Source organism: Solanum tuberosum, unplaced genomic scaffold, assembly GCF_000226075.1.
Source record: "Solanum tuberosum cultivar DM 1-3 516 R44 unplaced genomic scaffold, SolTub_3.0 scf00026, whole genome shotgun sequence".
Lineage (NCBI taxonomy): Eukaryota > Viridiplantae > Streptophyta > Magnoliopsida > Solanales > Solanaceae > Solanum > Solanum tuberosum.
Genome location: NW_006238952.1, coordinates 1,692,778 through 1,714,645, shown reverse-complemented (window position 1 = coordinate 1,714,645; position 21,868 = coordinate 1,692,778). Strand labels below are relative to the sequence as shown.

The window sequence follows — 21,868 nt, the reverse complement described above, 5'->3', positions numbered from 1 at the left end:
TCTCTTTCTCGCTTTATACAAACACAGATTATACAATTGATTCTTTTGTATATGTATACTGAAACAGATTATACAATTGCTTCTTTTGTATATGTATAGCGAAATATACATATTAATAGTCATAGCAAACATTATGTTTGCTATGGAGTGCAATTATGCAAATTATATATGTAACATACAAATATGATTTTATATTTTGTTGTATCAACGATAATCACAATAGATTATATGTGTTCTGTTCCCTATATCAGCACATACAGTCGCGCATATAATTTTTATACACATACACTCATTCGACATTGACGATATATTGAATATACAAATATATACATACTACATATAGTCATCCGCTATTGAAGATACTTATAATGAACAGCCAAGGAAGAAGAAGACGACCCAAATCTATGTAATTTTCTTTTGTATTTCAGTGTATTACACTTATATATATGAGATATAAGTGTGATACATTGAGTCATAAATTTATATTTTTTATAATCAGTTTGAATGATAAAAATTAAAGAGCAAACCAATCACACTTTGTTTGGATGGTTGTTAAGTATTGTTTCATAATATATCGTGTTGTACTATATTATTTTAATAAATATTTGGATATATTGAATCATTCTTTCTCGTTACATATTTTCACATATTGGGTATTTTGAATGATAAACTTGCAAGAAAAGTATGATATGAGATAAAACTGTATGAAAAGATAAAATATAATTATTAAGTAATAAATAGAAGAAATATTAAGGTAATAACGCGATCCTATCGAATTGATTGTTACATAAAATCAGACTTTTCGCTATTACCTAAAAATCAATTTATACAATATGTTATGATAAACTTTAAGTAACAATCAAAACAAACATTATATTTGAATTAATAGTGCAGTCGAACCATGGGTGTGGAAAAGAGAAACGTGCAATTTTATGGATTGGGCATGACTAATAATGATCTACATTTAGGAAGCTAGTTATGAAATAAATTAGGAATGTAGGATTTAACAACCTAAGAAATCTGAACCACACAGATTTAACCCGCCATGGCTTCAATGAACAAAAGAGAAATTAGTCATTAGTTGGGTTGCCTTTGGAGCTTCCAAAGACGAACAGGGAAAGTTATGGATTCCCATTTCTTGGGCCTCACTGCCATTGTTACCGTTAGCACTTACTTTTTCCCCTGTTTTCTTGTTATATTCCTTGATGGAGCTTTGGGTTATGATCCGCTGTTTTTTCTTTTCTGTTTTTTTTTGCAGTTGGGTTATCAGTTAACATTTTTCATTATCACAGCACTCTTCAGGTTTGATAAAGTTACTGACTTTGCGGGTAAGATTAGTAACTTTATCTTTTTGTTTCTTTGAATTTTCCTTCTCTATAATCATGAAATTCAGCAAGAGGTTTAGCCAGATTTTAGACTTTAATTGCTTGTTAAAAATGTGGTTTCATTCTTGTACAACTTTGTGTTGTTGGTTTGCTTTGTTCCTTCTTGTTTTCGCCTTTGTTTTGGTTGAGGGAGGTAAGTCATAGGTGCTGTTTTAACTATAATCACAATGTTATTAATCTGACACTCTTTATCATACATGACTTTTCATTCCATATGTGGGAATTTGATTATCTATAAACCCTCTCGTTCGCCTTATGTTTGAGCATGATGAATCACTTTTTGGAGACCTGTTGCCAATTCACTTTTCGGCTTCATATGAGAATGGAAAACTCGAACATTTTTTCCATTGGTGGATGAAGAATCGCGAATATAATAATGATTTCTGATTTACTATGTTCCCTGAAATCCATTTTTATAGAGGGCGTGCTATACGATCTCTTGTTTATAGTAATCTTTGTTCAATTACTGGAACAGTGTGGCACAATCTTTTTTTTATTTGACATTATTTCTTGTAGCTATCAATCAATTCTTTTAGACTGTGCTTCCAAGATACTACTACAACTTTACACCAATATGCAATTTCTTGTTTGTTCTCGTCATTGTTGAACCTTTTTATAATCATATTCATGCTTAATGTGACATTCAGTGCTGCTTTGTGGTACATATATCTAGACATTAGCTTACTGGTGCGTATTTACCAATGATTGGACTAATTCAGACTAGATATTCCTCTTATCTAGGCCATGTTTGGGTTTTCACTTCACAAGATGCGTTCTTAAACTATGGGATATTCAATTTTGGCCTTGCCTTAGATTCATGAGAAGGTTATCATAATTGGGGATAGATTCTAGATACCTATGCTAAACGAATCGTGTTCCCTGTTACTTTACATCTCTTAACTATCCATTCAGTGTAGTAGCATTTACCGTGGAGAAGCTTGTTATGAACACCAATATCTTTGACTTAAATTTGCTTTTTACTTATAGTGTGTCCCGGGTGTGATGGGATACTTTCTTACTAGTTTTCTGTCAATCTTTTTCGTTTCAGGAGGTACGAACTTCATTATACTTGCTATTTTGACCTTGGTGCTAAAGGGTTCATGGCACTTTCGACAGGTAAGATTTTGCATCAATCTCTGATTTGGCAATCATTTAGAAGTTTGGTTATCTTTGTTAAAATTTCTTTGGAAAGTTTTTGTTAATCTCAACAAGGGCTTTATTAGTATTCACTTTTCCTCCGGTACCCTCCTCCCCTAAGTCATTCCCTCTCTCCTAATGCCCATGTACATTTTGTCAGTTTCCAGGAGCTTTGCTGTAACAATTACTTCCGTTGTTTTAAATGGGATCCATGCATTCATTGTAAATTGAAATCGGACAGTATTAGCTTTAGAATATAGGGTATTGTGCTAGAGAATTTAATTTCTGAGCTGTTTTGTTTTTATCTCGCACCTCGTGGAGTCACTTTATGTTTATTAATCTGCATTTGCTCGAAAATGTAATTAAGTGCTCAGGAAATTGTTGGATAACATTTTGTTTTGTTGGATCGTTTGTCTTTCAGGTGGTTTTGTCTCTATTTGTAGTTATATGGGGCCTTCGGTTGGGGCTTTTCTTATTAATGAGGTAAGGCCAGCACTAGCTATACTAAACTTGTGTATATACTTTTCTTATTTGCTTATTTTCATCCTTTGCAAAGATTCAATCGAAAAGGGATGAAGTGTCATCCTTTGCAAAGATATAAGAAGCTATCTATTGGTACTAATTACAAGGCTCACTCCCCCAAATGATAAATTATATTGGTTTGCATGGTTGACTTACATTAGCTTTATCTTTACCATTATTCTTACCAGGATATTACAGTGGGGGGAGGACAGACGTTTTGATGACAAACGTGACAATCTTGGAAAACTGGCAATATTTTGGATACTTCAGGTTTTGTTTCCTTCTATCCATCCATCTCGTAAATTGTCTTGCTTTATATTGGTTTTAGGCTCTCAGCAGAAATAGATACTTCCACTTTAGTGAATGATTCATGCAGGCAACAGAAGAATTAATACTCTTGCTTTGTGAATGATGACTTAATTTTAATTGCAGGCAATCTGGGTATGGACTGTTAGTTTACCAGTGACAGTTGTTAATGCAAGTGACAAGCAGCCTTCTGTTCAGGATCAAGACATCATTGGTTGGATTATGTGGATTATTGGGATTTTAGTTGAGATTACAGCTGACCAACAAAAATTGGCGTTCAAAAACTCCTCGGAGAACAGAGGAAAGTGGTGCAGTGTTGGCCTTTGGAAATATTCTCGTCATCCAAACTATTTTGGTGAGGTTAGTCCTTTTAAATGTCTCTTCTTTTGTGTTGTAGTTTGTGGAAGTTATTGTGAGTTTTGATGCCGTAAGGTTCAACCTGATGGAGCTACTGATGAGTTGCTTGTTTCACGAGAACAAATTCCGCATGCCTGCGCAAACAATGTTGTGACCCATAGGAGGTTTTAACTTAGTTATCTTCTTGCAAGATACTCTGTCCAGACTAAAAATATGGTAACAACTTTTTGTTTTTGTCCATCCTAAGCCTGAAGTGTCAATTTCCTTCTATGGGATCCTTTTTTTTTTTTTTGATGACACCTTCTATGGGATCCTTTTCCCCTTCGCTATTCTTTGTTTTTAAGATTTTGGATGACTTCAAAAGTTATATGGGAGGCACTCCTGCAAAGATAAAATCTCTAACTCATATGAAGTAGGTTTTTGCTCTATATATGATTCACTTCTCTTTTCAGTACTGTAATTTAGCTTTTCTCGTAATAACTGAACCCAACCATGTAGGACCATAAAATTGGTCTACGAGAGTAATACTACGAGTTCATTCAAAAAGGGTTTCCTTTTGTGGAAGTCATGGGGTACATGTTACATACTCTTGATTATCTTTACAGTTTTGTTTTATGAATAGCATTTAAAGATAGTAAGATACACTGAAAGCTGGGGGATCTTCGGCTTTACAATATGACGCCAGTTCAGGGATATGCAGTGCAGATACCTAACATATGTGGACAGCTAGATACTGCACTTAGAATCTTGTGACTTGTAATGACACATAGAGCTTATTTTAATGTATCAATGGTGATGCTGTTGATTGTAAAAAATATTTTCATCTGGGAGTATTTTTCACCCTAGGCACATTATACCTCTCATAACAAAATCCACCTTGGGGGAGTCAAGAATGCAAGCCTAGTATAAGAAATACCCAACATCATTGAACTTTGCCCCCTTAACCTGTAACAGAAAGAAAAAGTGGTATTTTTGATAGATAAGTTGACCAAGCTGATGTGAATGGATGGCATATTTTTTGTGCATAAAGAGTTTCCTCGTGCTAAGCCTATGTTGTGACCCATGCTACTGTATGATATCTTAGTTGAGTGTCTGTTTGGACTTGGAACCTGTACATGGTGGAGAGATAAAGGACAAAGGGGAGATAAAGATACAAAGAAAAAAGAGGGAAATAAGTCGAGATTAGGTGGACAGAAAGAATGTCAACTCAGAAAGATGCACCAGAATTGATCCCGGAGCATCATGATGAATTTGAATTTCTTCCTTCTGAGATCTAAGTGCACAGAATTCCTAGTTCTCTTATAAGCAAGGGCTGGCAATTTTAAATTTTTACACCCTTTGTTACAAATAATTGAGGTGGCCAAGGCAGAAGAGTTGATTTCTCAATTTAAGGCTATGAACATAATGCTTTTTTCTTCCACTTAAAAACTACATGTTACTGAAAACCGCATCAAGTTGCAATCTTACAATCTTCTTTTCATCTTTAAATGGACTAGCTAAACATTTTCTACTGCTCTTCAGATTTTACTTTGGTGGGGAGTTTTCCTGGCTTCCACACCGGTGCTAGAGGGTGCTGAATGGCTAGTTGTGTTTGGACCAGTATTCATAACCTTGCTGCTCCTTTTTGTTAGTGGCATACCCTTGCTTGAGGTACGATCATTCCTCTGTCTTACTGCATTTGCCTCTAAGCATGAACTTATACTGTTACGTGCTAATTAAACAGGCATCAGGAGACAAGAAGTTTGGAAATGTTGCTGCATACAGATCATATAAGAGAAAAACTAGGTTGGTTTATAGTTTTCACTTTTATTTCCTCTGATATAAGTGTAAAATGGTAAAATTGATATGATACTTGTTTCAGCCCTCTTACTCTGCTGCCTCCTGGAGTGTATGGGAGTCTTCCTCAATGGTTCAAAACCATACTCCTTTTCGAGTTTCCTTTGTACAGTCGCAATCTTCCTCAAGAAGAGTTAAGCTGGTAAAACCTAAATCCTTTGCTCAAAGTTTCTCCTTCACAATTTTTTGTTCCAATTATGTATAGCGGAAGTTTAGTGAAGCACTCTCTCTGAACTTCAGAAAGGGTCAACCTAATTCAATCTTATATATTTGGTTGATATGTATGTGTATCATAACTATTTTTTTGGTGCTATTCAAATTTCAAGTTCTGTAGTTCTCAAGATTTAACCTTAACTGGAGCTAACTTTCAAGTATGACCACAAGCACCATCTATGATTTTGTTAGTTATTTGCAAGACTCAACTTTTACCTAGAAGACATTGTTATGGAACTAATAAGAAATTTCTGTTGTTTGCAAGGAATAGACAAAGCCAGCAAGGAAACAGTAGAACAGACCCGAAGATGAGTTGACAGTTTAATTTTTGGGATTCCATACTAGTCCAAATAATTTGCCAGCTGCTCGCTGCGAAGACTTGCTTTGCTTAATTATTCCATATCTTCCTTTGGCTGCTCAAAATCGTAATTTAACATCTCCCTTACTCTGTTCAATAGTGTAAATGTTTTTAATAAACTCGATCTATTTGGTTGTTTTGGGCAGTGTTTTCAAACTTCTTTTGCTTTGTTCTGCAATTGTATCTTGAATCATGTCTTGCATTTACATAGTTGAGTAACCTTCTTGCTTCTTTGTCATGGCAACTCGAGCGCTTTCACTAAGAATTAAACAACAAGAATCTTGTTAGAATGTTGTTTGCTTTGTCCGCCTCAGTCTGGCTTTTACCTTTGTAGTAGCATGGTTCCAGTATATTGTACACATCCAAAGACCAAAAGTATGTCTTTGACAGAAATTTATGTTAATTAACAAATGGATGCAAAACACGTCTTGAATATAAACCCTTAACACTATGATGTGTAATTTCACTAAGTTTGTGAGTCTTAGGGTTAAATTGTTTGATTTGGTACAAGTATTTTCCATCAATATTTTGCAGCTTGGGGGAACGGGGACAGTCATTTATAAGGAGAGAAACGCATAAACGTGGAGGTCATAATAATGAGTTGAAGTAAGTAAGATTTATAACCATAACTAGATCAATGAAATTTCTATTTGCCGTGAAATGCATATCAACCTTTAAAACTTATACATTCCTTGTTTAACAAATGGTGCATTTCTATACATCTGTGTTTTTGGCTGAGGAGGGTGGGGATGCTGAAAGGACCTCAAAACAAAAAAAATGATGATACACTCAATAAATGATATCATATGCCTCCTGTTTTGTTGATATTCTCCAAGGAAATAGCGGCACCAGTGGTGTCCTCAGAGACAGGAGCATGAGACATTAAAATGTATATGACCCAAAGATGAAGTTAGACGAGGTAAACCAGAGAAATTTTTTTTGCGTTTGAGTTCCTTCTAAGAAACACCATTCCGGTGCAGAAGATGGAGTCCAACTGCCGAATCAGAGATCCAAAATGTTGCTGGCCTGATCGCATTCTTTCTTCAAACATAGGCCTCAACTTTGAGTTGGAGATCCACATTCCAGACAACAAATCACCCATTGTTGAGGTACTGGGAAAATCAGTTAACATAGACTTGTTTTCTTCTAACGACCTTGAAACCGCCTAAATATGATGCGAAAAATTGGATTGAAGCACTCTGTGAACTACCTGCTATTCAAATTGTAATTGAAATATCTTATTCAACGATAAAAATGTACCTCAATTTTAAATGTCATTGTGGCCTTCTCAGAAGACAGCGCCTCAACCTAAAATACAAGCAAAGTTCAGAAACTGTCTACTGTCCATGTACAACTATCTGCAGAAAACCAGATGAATGACTCTCTATTGGAAGTTAGCATGCTTGGTATCATTTACAGAATTAGACGGTGGATTCGAGGATCCATTAATATGAACTTTTCCATTTTGGCATATTGAACATAGACAGATTCATGTGTTATGTTTATCAGCAAATATAATACATAATAGACAGCTTGAACAGCTAGAAAATTGAGAGCAAGATTTCTTCCCAATAAAATTCATTCCAGGTTGAGTCACGGTTAATTAAGAGGAAGAACCTGAGCTTGTTTTTGAATCAGATGATCGGTAAATTGACCAAGCCTCCGCCTGAGCTCAATTTCCACTGCAGTTGGGTTTCCCAGTTTATGCTGTGTCGTGGCAATGCTTCTTTCTAGTGTCTTTGCCTAGAGATCCAGTGGTCACATCGATCGAACAAGATGAGTTTAACAGATAATAAAGCAAGCAAAGCACCACTAGCCATGATCAAAGTCAATCATTGCTTTTACACTCTAAACACCAATTTCTTAAAACAATGTTCAATAACATTTCAAACATATTAGTTATGCAGTGCAACCATCGGTGTGGAAAAGAGAAACGTGCAATTTTATGGATTGGGCATGTCTAATAATGATCTACATTTAGGAAGCTAGTTATGAAATAAATTAGGAACGTAGGATTTAACAACCTAAGAAATTTGAACCACACAGATTTAACCCCCCCATGGTTTCAATGAACAAAAGAGAAATTAGTCATTAGTTGGGTTGCCTTTGGAGCTTCCAAAGACGAACAGGGAAAGTTTATGGATTCCCATTTTCTTGGGCCTCACTGCCATTGTTACCGTTAGCATTTTCTTTTCCCCCTTTTCATGTTATGTTCCTTGATGGAGCTTCTCTGTTGCTTTGGATTATGATCTGCTGTTTTTTTTTCTTTTCTGTTTTTTGCAGTTGGGTTATCAGTTAACATTTTTCATTATCACAGCACTCTTCAGGTTTGATAAAGTTACTGACTTTGCGGGTAAGATTAGTAACTTTATCTTTTTGTTTCTTTGAATTTTCCTTCTCTATAATCATGAAATTCAGCAAGAGGTTTAGCCAGATTTTAGACTTTAATTGCTTGTTAAAAATGTGGTTTCATTCTTGTACAACTTTGTGTTGTTGGTTTGCTTTGTTCCTTCTTGTTTTCGCCTTTGTTTTGGTTGAGGGAGGTAAGTCATAGGTGCTGTTTTAACTATAATCACAATGTTATTAATCTGACACTCTTTATCATACATGACTTTTCATTCCATATGTGGGAATTTGATTATCTATAAACCCTCTCGTTCGCCTTATGTTTGAGCATGATGAATCACTTTGTGCCGACCTTTTGCCAATCCACTTTTTGGCTTCATATGAGAATGGAAAACTCAAGCATTTTTTCCATTGGTAGATGAAGAATCACGAATATAATGATTTCTGATTGACTATGTTCCCTGAAATCCATTTGTATAGAGGGCATACGATCTCTTGTTTATAGTAATCGTTGTTCAATTACTGGAACAGTGTGGCACGGTCTTTTTTTTATTTGACATTCTTTCTTGTAGCTATCAATCAATTCTTTTAGACTGTGCTTCCAAGATACTACTACAACTTTACACCAATATGCAATTTCTTGTTTGTTCTCGTCATTGTTTAACCTTTTTATAATCATATTCTTGCTTAATGTGACATTCAATGCTGCTTTGTGGTGCATATATCTAGCCATTAGCTTGCTGGTGCGTATTCACCAATGATTGGACTAATGCAGACTAAATAATTGGGTACCATATTTTAGATACCTATGCTAAACGAATCATGTTCTCTGTTACTTTACATCTCTTAACTATCCATTCATTGTAGTAGTATTTGCCATGGAGAAGCTTGTTATGAATACCAATCTCTTTTAACTTAAATTTGTTTTTTACTTATAGTGTCCCAGGTTTGGTGGGATACTTTCTTACTAGTTGTCTGTCAATCTTTTTTGTTACAGGAGGTACGAACTTCATTATACTTGCTATTTTGACCTTGGTGCTAAAGGGTTCATGGCACTTTCGACAGGTAAGATTTTGCATCAATCTCTGATTTGACAATCATTTAGATGTTTGGTTATCTTTGTTAAAATTACTTTAGAAAGTTTTTGTTAATCCCAACAAGGGCTTTGCTAGTAGTCACTTTTCCTCTGGTACCCTCCTCCCCGAACTCTTTCCCTTTCTCCTAATCCCCATGTACATTTCGTCAGTTTTCAGGAGCTTTGCTGTAACAACCACTTCTGTTGTTTTAAATGGGATCCATGATTTCATTGTAAATTGAAATCGGACAGTATTAGCTTTAGAATATAGGGTATTGTGCTAGAGAATTTAATTTCTCAGCTGTTCTGTTTTTATCTCGCACCTCGTGGAGTCATTTTATGTTTATTAATCTGCATTTACTCGAAAATGTAATTGAAGTGCTCACGAAATTGTTGGATAACATTTTATTCTGTTTGATCGTTTGGTCTTTCAGGTGGTTTTGTCATTATTTGTAGTAATATGGGGACTTCGATTGGGGCTTTTCTTATTAATGAGGTAAGACCAGCATTAGTTATACTAAGCTTGTGTATATTCTTTTCTTATTTGCTTATTGTCATCCTTTGCGAAGATTCAATCGAAAAGGTATGAAGTGTCATCCTTTGCAAAGATATAAGAAGCTATCTATTGGTACTAATTACAAGGCTCACTCCGCCAAATGATAAATTATATTGGTTTGCATGGCTGACTTACATTAGCTTTATCTTTACCATTATTCTTATCAGGATATTACAATGGGGGGAGGACAGACGTTTTGATGACATACGTGACAATCTTGGAAAACTGGCAATAGCTTGGATACTTCAGGTTTTGTTTGCTTCTATCCAACCATCTCGTAAATTGTCTTGCTTTATATTGGTTTTACGCTCTCAGCAGAAATAGATACTTCCACTTTTGTGAATGACAACCTTTTCTTCATGCAGGCAACAGAAGAAGTAATACACTTGCTTTGGGAATGACGACTTAATTTTTATTGCAGGCAATCTGGGTATGGACTGTTAGTTTACCAGTGACAGTTGTTAATGCAAGTGACAAGCAGCCTTCTGTTCAGACTCAAGACATCATTGGTTGGATTATGTGGATTATTGGGATTTTGGTTGAGATTACAGCTGACCAACAAAAATTGGCGTTCAAGAACTCCCCGGAGAACAGAGGAAAATGGTGCAGTGTTGGCCTTTGGAAATATTCTCGTCATCCGAACTATTTTGGTGAGGTTAGTCCTTTTAAATGTCTCTTCTTTTGTGTTGTAGTTTGTGGAAGTTATTGTGAGTTTTGATGCCGTAAGGTTCAACCTGATGGAGCTACTGATGAGTTGCTTGTTCCACGAGAACAAATATCGCATGCCTGCGCAAACAATATTGTGACCCGTAGGAGGTTTTAACTTAGTTATCTTCTTGCAAGATACTCTATCCAGACTAAAAAGATGGTAACAACTTTTTGTTTTTGTCCATCCGTTTGCTTGAAGTGTCAATTTCCTTCTATGGGATCCTTTTCCCCTTCGCTATTCATTGTTTTTAACATTTTGGATGACTTCAAAATATATATGGGACGCACTCCTGCAAAGATAAATTCTTTAACTCGTATGAAGTATGTTTTTGCTCTATATATGATTCACTTCTATTTACAGTACTCTAATTTTAGCTTTTCTCTTAATAAGTGAACCCAACCAATGTAGGACTATAAAATTGGTCTATGAGAGTAATACTGCGAGTTCATGCAAAAAAGGTGTTCTTCTGTGGAAGTCATAGGGTACATGTTACATACACTTGATTATCTATTTAGTTTTGTTTTACGAATAGCATTTAAAGATAGTAACAAACACTGTAAGCTCGGGATCTTTGGCTTTACAATATGATGCCAGTTCAGGGATACGCTGTGTATCTACCTACCATATGTGGATAGCTAGATACTGCACTTAGAATCTTGTGACTTGTAATGACACATAGAGCTTATTTTAATAAATCAATGGTGATGCTGTTGATTGTAAAAAATATTTTCATCTGGGAGTATTTTTCACCCTAGGCACATTATAACTCACACAACAAAACCCACCTTGAGGGAGTCAAGTATGCAAGCTTAGTATGAGAAATACCCAAGATCATTGAACTTTGTCCCCTTAACCTGTAACAGAAAGAATAAGTAGTATTTTTGATAGATAAGTTGACTGAGCTTATTTGAATGGATGGCATACATTTAGTACAATAAAGAGTTTCCTCGTGCTAGGCCTACGTTGTGACCCAAGCTACAGTATGATATCTTAGTTGAGAGTCTGTTTGGACTTAGAACCAGAATTGGTTCCAGAGCATCTTGATGAATTTCAATTTCTTCCTCCTGAGATCTAAGTGCACAGAATTTGTAGTTCTTTTATAAGCAAGGGCCGGCAATTTTATATTTTGACACCCTTTGTTACAAATAATTGAGGTGCCCAAGGCAGAAGAGTTGATTTCTCAATTAAGGCTATGAACATAGTGATTTTCTATTTAACTTAAAGACTACATGTTACTGAAAACCGTGTCAAGTGCAATCTTAAAATCTTCTTTTCATCTTTAAATGGACTAGCTAAACATTTTATGCTGCTCTTCAGATTTTACTTTGGTGGGGAGTTTTCCTGGCTTCCACATCGGTGCTAGAGGGTACTGAATAGCTAGTTGTGTTTGGACCAGTATTCATAACCTTGCTTCTCCTTTTTGTTAGTGGCATGCCCTTGCTTGAGGTACAATCGTTCCTCTGTCTTTCTACATTTGCCTCTAAACATGAACTTATGCTGTTACGTGCTAATTAAACAGGCATCAGGAGACAAGAAATTTGGAAATGTTGCTGCATACAGATCATACAAGAGAAAAACTAGGTTGGTTTATAGTTTTCACTCTTATTTCCTCTGATTTAAGTGTAAAATGGCAAAATTGATATGATACTTATTTCAGCCCTCTTATTCTGCTGCCTCCTGGATTGTATGGGAGTCTTCCTCAATGGTTCAAAACCATACTCCTTTTTGAGTTTCCTTATACAGTCGCAATCTTCCTCAAGAAGAGTTAAGCTGGTAAAACTTAATCCTTCGCTCAAAGTTTGTCCTTCACAATTTCTTTTTCCAATTATGTATATGACATGTGGTTCTTTTCTTCAATTAAGCGGAAGCACTCTCTCTGAACTTCAGAAAGGGTCAACTTAATTCAATCTTTTACATTTTGTTGATATCATAACTGTTTTTTTGGTGCTGTTCAAATTTGAAGTTCTGTAGTTCTCAAGATTTAACCTTAACTGGTGCTAACTACCGAGGAAACTACAATAGGTTTTACTTGGGGCCACAAGCACCTTCTGTGATTTTGTTAGTTATTTGCAAGAATCAACTTTTACCTAGACGACATTGTTGTGGAATTGATAAGAAATTTCTGTTGTTTGCAAGGAATAGACAAAACCAGCAAGGAAGCAGTAGAACAGACCCGAAGATGAGTTGACAGCTTCATTTTTGGGATTCCATACTAGTCCAAGTAATTTGCCAGCTGTATAGAGACTTGCTTTGCTTAATTATTCCCACATCTTCTTAGGCTGCTCAAAATCCTATTTAACATCTCCCTTACTCTGTTTCAATAGTGTAATCTTTTTAATAAACTCCATCTATTTGGTTGTTTTGGGCTGTGTTTTCAAACTCCTTTTGCTTTGTTCTGCAATTGTATCTTGGATCAAATCTTGCATTCACATAGTTTGAGTAAGCTTCTTTCTTCTTTGTCATGGCAACTCGAAAGCTTTCACCAAGAATTAAACAAGAAGAATATTATTAGAATGTTGTTTGCTTTGTCCGCCTCAGCTAGGAATGGCAATGGGGCGGTGCGGGTTGAGCTTAACCCGCAAAATTTTTAATCCTCCCCGCATAACTACTCTTTTCATTTTCAACCCCGCCCCGCATAATGTTTTTAATATTTTCTTTTTCAAGTTATGTTTGATACTAAAAATAAAATTCATAATTTTATTTTTTTTAAGTTGTATTAATTTTATAGGATAGTGACTTAAATTATATTTTTTTTAGAGGTTAATTGGGAAACATATAAGAAATTGTATTATTTTTATTGAACTATTTTTATTTATTATCTTGAATATTTTAGTAGTTTTAATGAAATTATCTTTAATAAATAATGTTCTATCACTCTTATAACATGTAAAAAATTTAAATTAAGTTTAAACACCCACATAAAATCACATATACCCGCAACCCGCCCCGCCAACCTTTGTAGTGGCATGTTTTTAGTATATTTTACACATGCAAAAACCAAAAGAATGTCATCGACAGAAATTTATGTTAAACAATTGACAAATGGATGCAAAACACGTCTTGAACATAAACCCTTAACACTATGATGTGTAATTTCACTCAAGTTTGTGAGTCTTAGGGTTAAATTGTTTGATTTGGTATAAGTATTTTCCATCAATATTTTGCAGCTTGGGGGAACGGGGACAGTCATATATAAGGAGAGAAACGCATAAACGTGGAGGTCATAATAATGAGTTGAAGTAAGATTTATAACCATAACTAGATCAATGAAATTTCTATTTGCCGTGAAATGCATATCAACCTTTAAAACTTATACATTCCTTGACCTAGATATACAAGAAGGATCATTCATATATGTCATAACCATCTGAGGTTTGTTTAACAAATGGTGCATTTCTATACATCTGTGTTTTTGGCTGAGGGGGGTGGGGATGCTGAAAGGACCTCAAAACAAAAAAATTGATGATACACATCAATAAATGATATCATATGCCTCCTGTTTTGTTGATATTCTCCAAGGAAATAACGGCACCAGTGGTGTCCTCAGAGACAGGAGCATGAGACATTAAAATGTATATGACCCAAAGATGAAGGAAGACGAGGTAAACCAGAGAAAATATTTTTGCGTTTGAGTTCCTTCTAAGAAACACCATTCCGGTGCAGAAGATGGAGTCCAACTGCCGAATCAGAGATCCTAAATGTTGCTGGCCTGATCGCATTCTTTCTTCAAACATAGGCCTCAACTTTGAGTTGGAGATCCACAATCCAGACTCCAAATCACCCATTGATGAGGTACTGGGAAAATCAGTTAACATAGACTTGTTTTCTTCTAACGACCTTGAAACCGCCTAAATATGATACGAAAAATTGGATTGAAGCACTCTGTGAACTACCTGCTATTCAAATTGTAATGGAAATATCTTATTCAACAATAGAAATGTACCTCGATTTTAAATGTCATTGTGGCCTTCTCAGAAGACAGCGCCTCAACCTAAAATACAAGCAAAGTTCAGAAACCGTCTACTGTCCATGTACAACTATCTGCAGAAAACCAGATGAATGACTCCCTATTGGTAGTTAGCATGCTTGGTATCATTTACAGAATTAGACGGTGGATTCGAGGATCCATTAATATGAACTTTTCCATTTTGGCATATTGAACATAGACAGATTCATGTGTTATGTTTATCAGCAAATATAATACATAATAGACAGCTTGAACAGCTAGAAAATTGAGAGCAAGATTTCTTCCCATAAAATTCATTCCATGTTGAGTCACAGTTAATTAAGAGGAAGAACCTGAGCTTGTTTTTGAATCAGATGATCGGTAAATTGACCAAGCCTCCGCCTGAGCTCAATCTCCACTGCAGTTGGGTTTTCCAGTTCATGCTGTGTTGTGGCAATGCTTCTTTCTAGTGTCTTTGCCTAGAGATCCAGTGGTCACATCGATCGAACAAGATGAGTTAAACAGATAATAAAGCAAGCAAAGCACCACTAGCCATGATCCAAGTCAATCATTGCTTTTACACTCTAACACCAATTTCTTAAAACAATGGCCAATAACATTTCAAACATACTAGTTATGCAGGATCCCTCATATGCAAGACAAGTACCCTACAATATGGTCATTTTCTTATAGCTGTAAAATAACAAAACATTGACGTACTAACTCAAGGGTTCATATTGCAGCAGTAACCATAAGATGCAGATACTGATGAAACGAGAGGGGCACCATAAATTTGTCAGTGTAACCTAACATTTTGATTTTCTTCAGATTGAAAGCGGGTAAGCAAATTATCATGATCCATATGCAATTTCAGAGCAAAACCAATGCAGCACTCTCCGAATTATTTGTCTTAGAACTCATTTACATGCTCTGAATTATGCCACACAATGCCATGTCAAATGAACTATAACTAGCTGATTTTTCCTAGGCTATTCACATGACATTTTCTGGGCCGAAACCCAAATAGTACTGTTGTTCCAACAATTAATAGTGCTAGCAGAAGTGCATGAAATAAAGTTGGAATACATGATCCACTCAGATCTAATGTTTCCAAAGAATATTGTACTATTGGGCTCCTATATTAATTCAAAAAGGTCCAGCAGAAAAGTAAATTTTGACGGTGCCAAAAGTCGGGTTACCTTTTCTTGCAACAATCCCACTTTATCTGTTAAGAAAGAGTGCTCTGCTTCAAGCATCTCCCTCTCCACTTCAATCCCTTTTGAAGCCACCAACTACAAGTAATTTTCATCAAAATGAAAAAAAGTTAGAAGATAGGGAAAGGAAAACTCATCTTAGAGAAAGTAATCTGCTTAAAGACCAAAAAAATAAAGTAGGCATTACTTACTTTTTCACCACTTCCCTGTATCCTAGATATCTTCCTTCTTAATTCTGCAAGACAAGAAGATTGTTAAAAAGCTTTAGAAATCATTTTTACAAAACATTTTGTCAATTTCAATCTTTTCTGTTCTCATTTTTTTATTCAATGGATCTTATTCAATAAATAGATGAACTGATCTACAGAAGCTGACTAGAAAACTGGCCTCCTGTCCTGTAAATCATTAAATCAACCAGCCACCTATATTGCAATGCAATTTATACTATGTTGATGTCTCAAGCAGGGAATGCCACATAATGACGTACTGTAGCTTGCAGACTTTGACAACATAAGTTATCTGAAATTCATATTATCACACATAACCAAAGATGTGTTTAGTTTATGAATGCACATTCGCCATACAGGTATTGGTAACAGCTTTTTCTGATTAGTGAGAAGAAAAAAGCGTGACAAGATAACAACTTCTGACTCGGTCAAGATATCAAACGCAGACCTTCATGAGCCGCTTCTTTTAACTCAATTTGTTGGCGTAGTTCAGCAACCTGACTAACCTGAAGCATTAGATTAAACACTAATTAATAACATGCTTTTATTAACATTTTTTCGAAAGTTTTGATTCTTAAGCATATTCAATCAGAAGAAATAGTGATGTCTGAAGTTGAAAAAATAATTGAGTTCATATTAAAAACCAAGTCAGTAATACTTTCTTTAAGCTGTCATATTAAAAATAATTGAGTTCATATTAAATGTTGTTATGCTCAAAGCAACATAATGTCTTTCTAGGTGAAGCAAGAACCCACATAATAGTTTCTTCATTTATGTATCCTTTTGTTTGGTGTGTGTTTGTGTGTATTGTGGGGAGGTGGGACAAAATGTATTGGCAACAACCTGAAGTGGCACTCCTGCCTCCCCCCTTTCTCCCAAAAGGAAATAAAAAAGAGAACATCAATACTCCACAGGACCAAGGTGGAGAGATGCAAAATGAATCAGCTATGAATAAAAAGTTATAAATATTCTTCATTTATGAAATCGCATCGCAGGGCAAATGCAATTAACACCCAGAAAGTGCAACAGAAAATGTGCTGTGTAACTGTTTTCTAGTTGTAGAAGTAGAGTACAATAGAATTTCAAATTCTGCTGAAACAACGGTTAATATTTCATATACCTCTACTTCAAGATTCCATTGAACAGAAGCGAGAGACCTTGCAAGTTCAGCATTGACAGTCTGCAAGAAATAGCTACTGCATTAAATCTGCACTTTCAAATATGTATGATTCTCTGGACGAATGCTTTAACCATGACAGTTATCCAAACCCAACAACTGAATGTAAAATATGTACAAGCAGAATGATTAGGCAGATTGTGAAGTACCTCAAGCTTTGCCAATCGGCCAAGAGTTTCCATTCTAGTACTATTATGTTTCTGTTTCTCCAACTCAACAGCTTCCATTGTTTCCATCATTTTCGTCTGTAACTCAGAAGCCTATAACAAAGTAGTAGTCATAAGCAAGGTAGTTGGTCATAAGTTTGAAATGCCTTTTAATTCCTCTCCTTTTTTGTTGACTTATCAATGGTGAAAAATTTAGGTGGACGTACTAGGGAGAAGAACAAGCAAGGCTGAGAAACGTCAGCTTTTCTAAGGACATTACAAAGGAAATTAATTTATGAACGGGAAGTGCAAATTAGTGATTAAAGAAGCAGTATTCTCATTCCCTGATCTTCCCCAAATGATTCTGTTCGTCAAGTATCAAACCAGATACAGTTTCATTTGGAGTCAAGTTGTTCTATTGCAAGGCAAATGTTTAACAACGTACACCTTGGTTTGCAGATTCTAGTCCATGCAGTCCACATAACAAGAAAATGAAGGAAAATCCCCTCCATCTATTTCTTTCTTTTTCTTTTTAAAGAGTGGAGTTCTCTGAGAAAACTGAGAACGCAGGAGAACCAAAATGTAATCCAATCAGAAGAAATAAAGCAAGAGTAACTCCTGGAAAACCTTTACAACCTAAGACGGCATGGAATTAGCAAAACATGCATTATTTTTTTATTATTCTTCTTTTCCAACTTCTATTTAACAAAAAAATAACCAAAAAGTTGGCGAAACATGTTCTCAGGAGACCAAGGAAAAGGTAAGATCAGATCATCACAACATAAAATGACTTGATCAGAACATCAATCAGGTATACAATTTTAAAAACTAAAATCAGAAACTAGGAAATAGTCAAGAATACAACCAAGTGTCTAAGTCTATCAAGGTAACATGCCAATGGGGTTTGATTGAAATTGTTCAAATTTTACTTCAATACGAGCGACCTTAGAATCCCTCCTAGAAGAAGTTAAAAGCAACCTACCAAAAATTGACAAACTTCCAGTCAAAATTATGTAACTAGAATCATAGAGGTTGACGCTTCTTCTGAAGGCTTTCACGTGCCAATGCACATTTTATCTTAAACTCCAAACAGCAAACAGATTACTGCCATTACTTATAAAAAGACTTGTTATTTCCACCAAGTCCGTACGATCTTGAGTCAGAAGCTGCTCAGTCATGTGGTTGGGGAAGGTCAAATCATTCCCTAAGGTAGCAAGCCAATTTTTATGAAATAAAACTATGATTTCCACCACAACTTAAAACCAGGAAAGTAAACTATTCTAAATAACAACAGTAAACAGAAAGATCAAATATTTACCTCTTGAACTTGTTGTTTGGCCCGCTCTTCAAGTATTTTTTCTAAGCTCTGTTTCTCCCCTTCCAATTTAGCAACCTTGTTCTCACGTTCTTTTATAGCTTCCATTGCTTTTGCGGCTGCTTTTTCAGCCAGGATCTGTTGCCTTCTTCTTCTCCTTTCTTCTCTTTCACGTTCACTTTCCGAGTCTGATGAAGATGTTGAATCTGTCTCAGAATCAGACTCTGCATTACTAGGTGAAGAAGAGCTCATCTTCAGAGAAGTGGAACTCCGAGAGTCCAATTTTGGTCTGTCAACCATAGCCTTTGCAGGCCTATTCCTCTGATTGTCATCCAGTTTATTCTTCATGTCCACTTCCTTATTAAGAGTGGAAGACCCCGGTACAATGCCAAGGCTCTTATCTCCAGAACGATTATTCACCGGAGACAGATCTACACCCTTAACAACGTCCAAACCTTCATTCTTTACTTCATTTTGTACATCCTTATTTCCATGCAAGGACTTCACATTTTCATGTTTTCGATGATGGTCCCCCTTACCCAAACCTTCCCCATCAATTTTGAGTTCAACATTTGAAGTCACCGGCATTGTATAGTCCACTTTGCTAGCTCTTCTGTCTATCCTTCTACCGTCTGCCTCATTTTCTGAATGGGTATTTGGCCCTTTAACACTCTTAACAACCTTTTGAGGTTTATGGCTCCTTTTCCCATCCAAAGCTGGTAAATTTGACCCAGACCCCAAACTTCTTTGCTTTCTACCATCATTCCGACCACTGCGGGAACTTCCAACTCCATTACTACTAGTAGTCCCCCCAGCAGTGGCATTTGGGCACGGTGCACTTAGTAATTCAGTCCAATCATTATCAGTCAGAGCATTGGGACTGGACTTGGGACTCGAATCTACTGGCGTCACCGCTTCCTTATGTATCTTATAATTACTATTGCTGCCAAAGCTATTATTCTTATCCAGGCTAATAGAAGAAGAATTGCGATCACTTTTGGCTTTCTGAATTATATCATTTTTTTCAAGACTTTTCTTTTTGAATTGATCCTTAAGTGGCTTGTTTTCATTAGTTTTGGCTATGTTTTCACGATCTATATCATCAGATCGCTGCTTCTCACTCTTACGGAGTGAATCAGCTGCTTGTTGATCTATCTGAACCACTCGAATAAATATTAGGGAAAATCAATTAGATAACTACTAGGAGTACTAAGTACAAAATTATACTCGTAAAATCAACCAAAAATTATCAAAATTAATTCCACTAAATTCCTAATAAAAACTATAGGCAATTCGCATGAGATAAAACATGAACCTGATGAAGGAGATTTTCGGCGACTTTGAGCTTGGAAGAGATCCAGTGAGCCATGGCGGTCAATTAGTATATTGCCTTGTCGGTGTAGATCAGAATTGAAGCATTGTTAACGAAATGCTGCTGCGAATTTGATTTCAGTGAAAAAAAACTGAGAGAGAAAGGCCGAGTCGGAGAAAAAAATGCGTTCAGTGGTCCGGGCCGTTTGGTAACCTCTTCTTCATGAATCGAATTCTTCCCGGTCCGAACTCAGGGGCAAAATATTACTGCAAAAAGAACTTGAAGATTTCGAATGAGAGATAAGGGAATAATATTTTGTGGATTTATTATTTAGGGAACATTTGATTTTTAAGGGATCAATTTCTTTAATTTTTTCCTTTGAAAGAAATTTCAGTTCTTCTTTGTGCCATATTTCAGAATTTGGAAATTGAACTTTAGAATAGTTTAATTTTTATTAATCGTTCAATCCATCTGATCACAATTAGTTATCCTACTTTTTTTTCTTCTTCTTTTGTTTACTTTCAATAATCCTAATTTTATGTTTGCTTTGCTTAAATAAATAAATAGATGTTTATTTGCATTTTCCAAGAAAAATTTAATACTATTAGGCATTAACATATATTTTATCAAAAATATACTGTAATGCATTTGTTTAATACCTAATAGTCATATCAAAATTAAATGAGATATATTACATTATTTATTAAACTTTCAAGTTTTGATAGATTTTATAGATTTAAGCTTGTTCATTCTCGATTTTTTTTTTTGTGGGGTCATATGGCTTAATCATAAAATATTTAGAATTTGTTTAGAGAAGTTATAGTAGTCTTGGGTCTAATTCATGAAAAAGACGTAAATATTGTAGAGATTAAAGGAACTAATTAATCAAAGTCTTCACGAGACACATCATTCAATCAATTAGACAGCACTAGTAAAATATTTATATTTCATGATATTTATATTCTTTTTGATTAAATTTTGAAATTATATATACACAACCCATCTATTGAATCTCCAAGAATTGAAATCAAATAAATATGATTATTTTTCCTCTTAATTATATGACCATATTGTACAATCTATCCAGCAATTGATTTTTCTTTTGTGCATATAATTTTTTTAGTTTCATCAATAGTCGTGTTGTATATTCTACTGCATATAATTTTTGGGTATTGTAATTTTTCTACATAAGTTTTTCTTTTAAAATGTATTTGGTACCAAATATTCCTCAACTACATAAACAATTTATATTAGATAAAAATCAATCGATGCCATTGAGCAATCATATAAGAAAATTTAAAACAATTATTGATTCATGCTTCTTTCTTTTTTTCATTTAATGTCTGATATACATGTTAGAGCCCCGATTAATTTAAATTTGTATCGTCGTGTAGAATCCACAGAAAATGATTCATGCTTTAAGATAAAAGGACTAAGAGAAATTTGAGATCTCTTTGTTTCCGAATAATTAACTTTCATCAATATTCATAATTACTTTGTCATTATAGTGTTGTTTTGTTAGTGCTAAAATTTACCATAGTATAATATTTTTTACTTGATCAAAAAGAGACCGATCCACTTGCTAGTTGCTACAGTGGAATTAGGGGATGAAGGAGTTTATTTGAATCATATTCTTTCAAAAAATCATATTATATATATATCGTTAATATTTTTTTGTGTATATATATTTCATAATATATATCGTCAATATTTTTATGTACATATATATTT

The 21,868-nt window shown here is 35.1% G+C and overlaps 2 protein-coding genes and 1 pseudogene across 7 annotated transcripts; 2 read left to right on the top strand and 1 right to left on the bottom strand.

Annotated features, from left to right (window-relative positions):
• The first annotated feature begins 986 nt into the window (after window positions 1-986).
• On the top strand, window positions 987-13,268 carry LOC102600876 (uncharacterized). Of its 4 annotated transcripts, none has more exons than XM_015306216.1 (10): window positions 987-1,162; window positions 1,259-1,328; window positions 2,434-2,501; window positions 2,944-3,005; window positions 3,233-3,314; window positions 3,477-3,710; window positions 5,229-5,357; window positions 5,431-5,492; window positions 5,569-5,685; window positions 12,937-13,268. In XM_015306216.1, exons 1-10 carry the CDS (start codon window positions 1,124-1,126, stop codon window positions 12,986-12,988), a joined length of 915 nt encoding a protein of 304 aa, XP_015161702.1. In that variant the 5' UTR covers window positions 987-1,123; the 3' UTR covers window positions 12,989-13,268. The 4 variants fall into 4 exon arrangements, with proteins under 4 accessions (XP_015161702.1, XP_015161703.1, XP_006341540.1 ...); XM_015306217.1 differs by having other exon boundaries at window positions 988-1,162; window positions 12,943-13,268; XM_006341478.2 differs by lacking the exon at window positions 12,937-13,268 and adding an exon at window positions 6,028-6,347 and having other exon boundaries at window positions 988-1,162.
• LOC102600308 (golgin candidate 2) lies at window positions 6,726-20,437 on the bottom strand. Of its 3 annotated transcripts, XM_015306214.1 has the most exons (10): window positions 20,141-20,431; window positions 18,829-19,980; window positions 17,514-17,624; window positions 17,308-17,367; window positions 16,636-16,693; window positions 16,152-16,195; window positions 15,946-16,038; window positions 15,100-15,225; window positions 14,744-14,791; window positions 14,060-14,648 (listed from the first exon to the last, which is right to left on the bottom strand). In XM_015306214.1, the coding sequence occupies exons 1-10, from the start codon at window positions 20,192-20,194 to the stop codon at window positions 14,286-14,288; spliced, it is 2,109 nt and encodes a 702-aa protein (XP_015161700.1). In that variant the 5' UTR covers window positions 20,195-20,431; the 3' UTR covers window positions 14,060-14,285. The 3 variants fall into 3 exon arrangements, with proteins under 3 accessions (XP_015161701.1, XP_015161700.1, XP_006341538.1); XM_015306215.1 differs by lacking the exons at window positions 14,060-14,648; window positions 14,744-14,791; window positions 15,100-15,225 and adding exons at window positions 6,726-7,422; window positions 7,732-7,857 and having other exon boundaries at window positions 20,141-20,437; XM_006341476.2 differs by lacking the exon at window positions 14,060-14,648 and having other exon boundaries at window positions 14,757-14,841; window positions 20,141-20,435.
• On the top strand, window positions 8,253-12,577 carry LOC102599986 (uncharacterized; annotated as a pseudogene).
• Window positions 20,438-21,868: the final 1,431 nt, after the last annotated feature.

Excerpts from the sequence above, each read along its gene's own strand:
- LOC102600308 (XM_015306214.1), bottom strand. The coding sequence starts at position 20,194 with ATGGCTCACTGGATCTCTTCCAAGCTCAAAGTCGCCGAAAATCTCCTT. Across the intron at positions 17,368-17,513 it reads GCCGATTGGCAAAGCTTGAG|ACTGTCAATGCTGAACTTGC; the intron begins GTACTTCACAAT and ends TATTTCTTGCAG. Across the intron at positions 16,694-17,307 it reads AATGGAATCTTGAAGTAGAG|GTTAGTCAGGTTGCTGAACT; the intron begins GTATATGAAATA and ends CTAATGCTTCAG.
- LOC102600876 (XM_015306216.1), top strand. The coding sequence starts at position 1,124 with ATGGATTCCCATTTCTTGGGCCTCACTGCCATTGTTACC. Across the intron at positions 1,329-2,433 it reads TAAAGTTACTGACTTTGCGG|GAGGTACGAACTTCATTATA; the intron begins GTAAGATTAGTA and ends TTTTCGTTTCAG. Across the intron at positions 3,006-3,232 it reads GGGCTTTTCTTATTAATGAG|GATATTACAGTGGGGGGAGG; the intron begins GTAAGGCCAGCA and ends TATTCTTACCAG.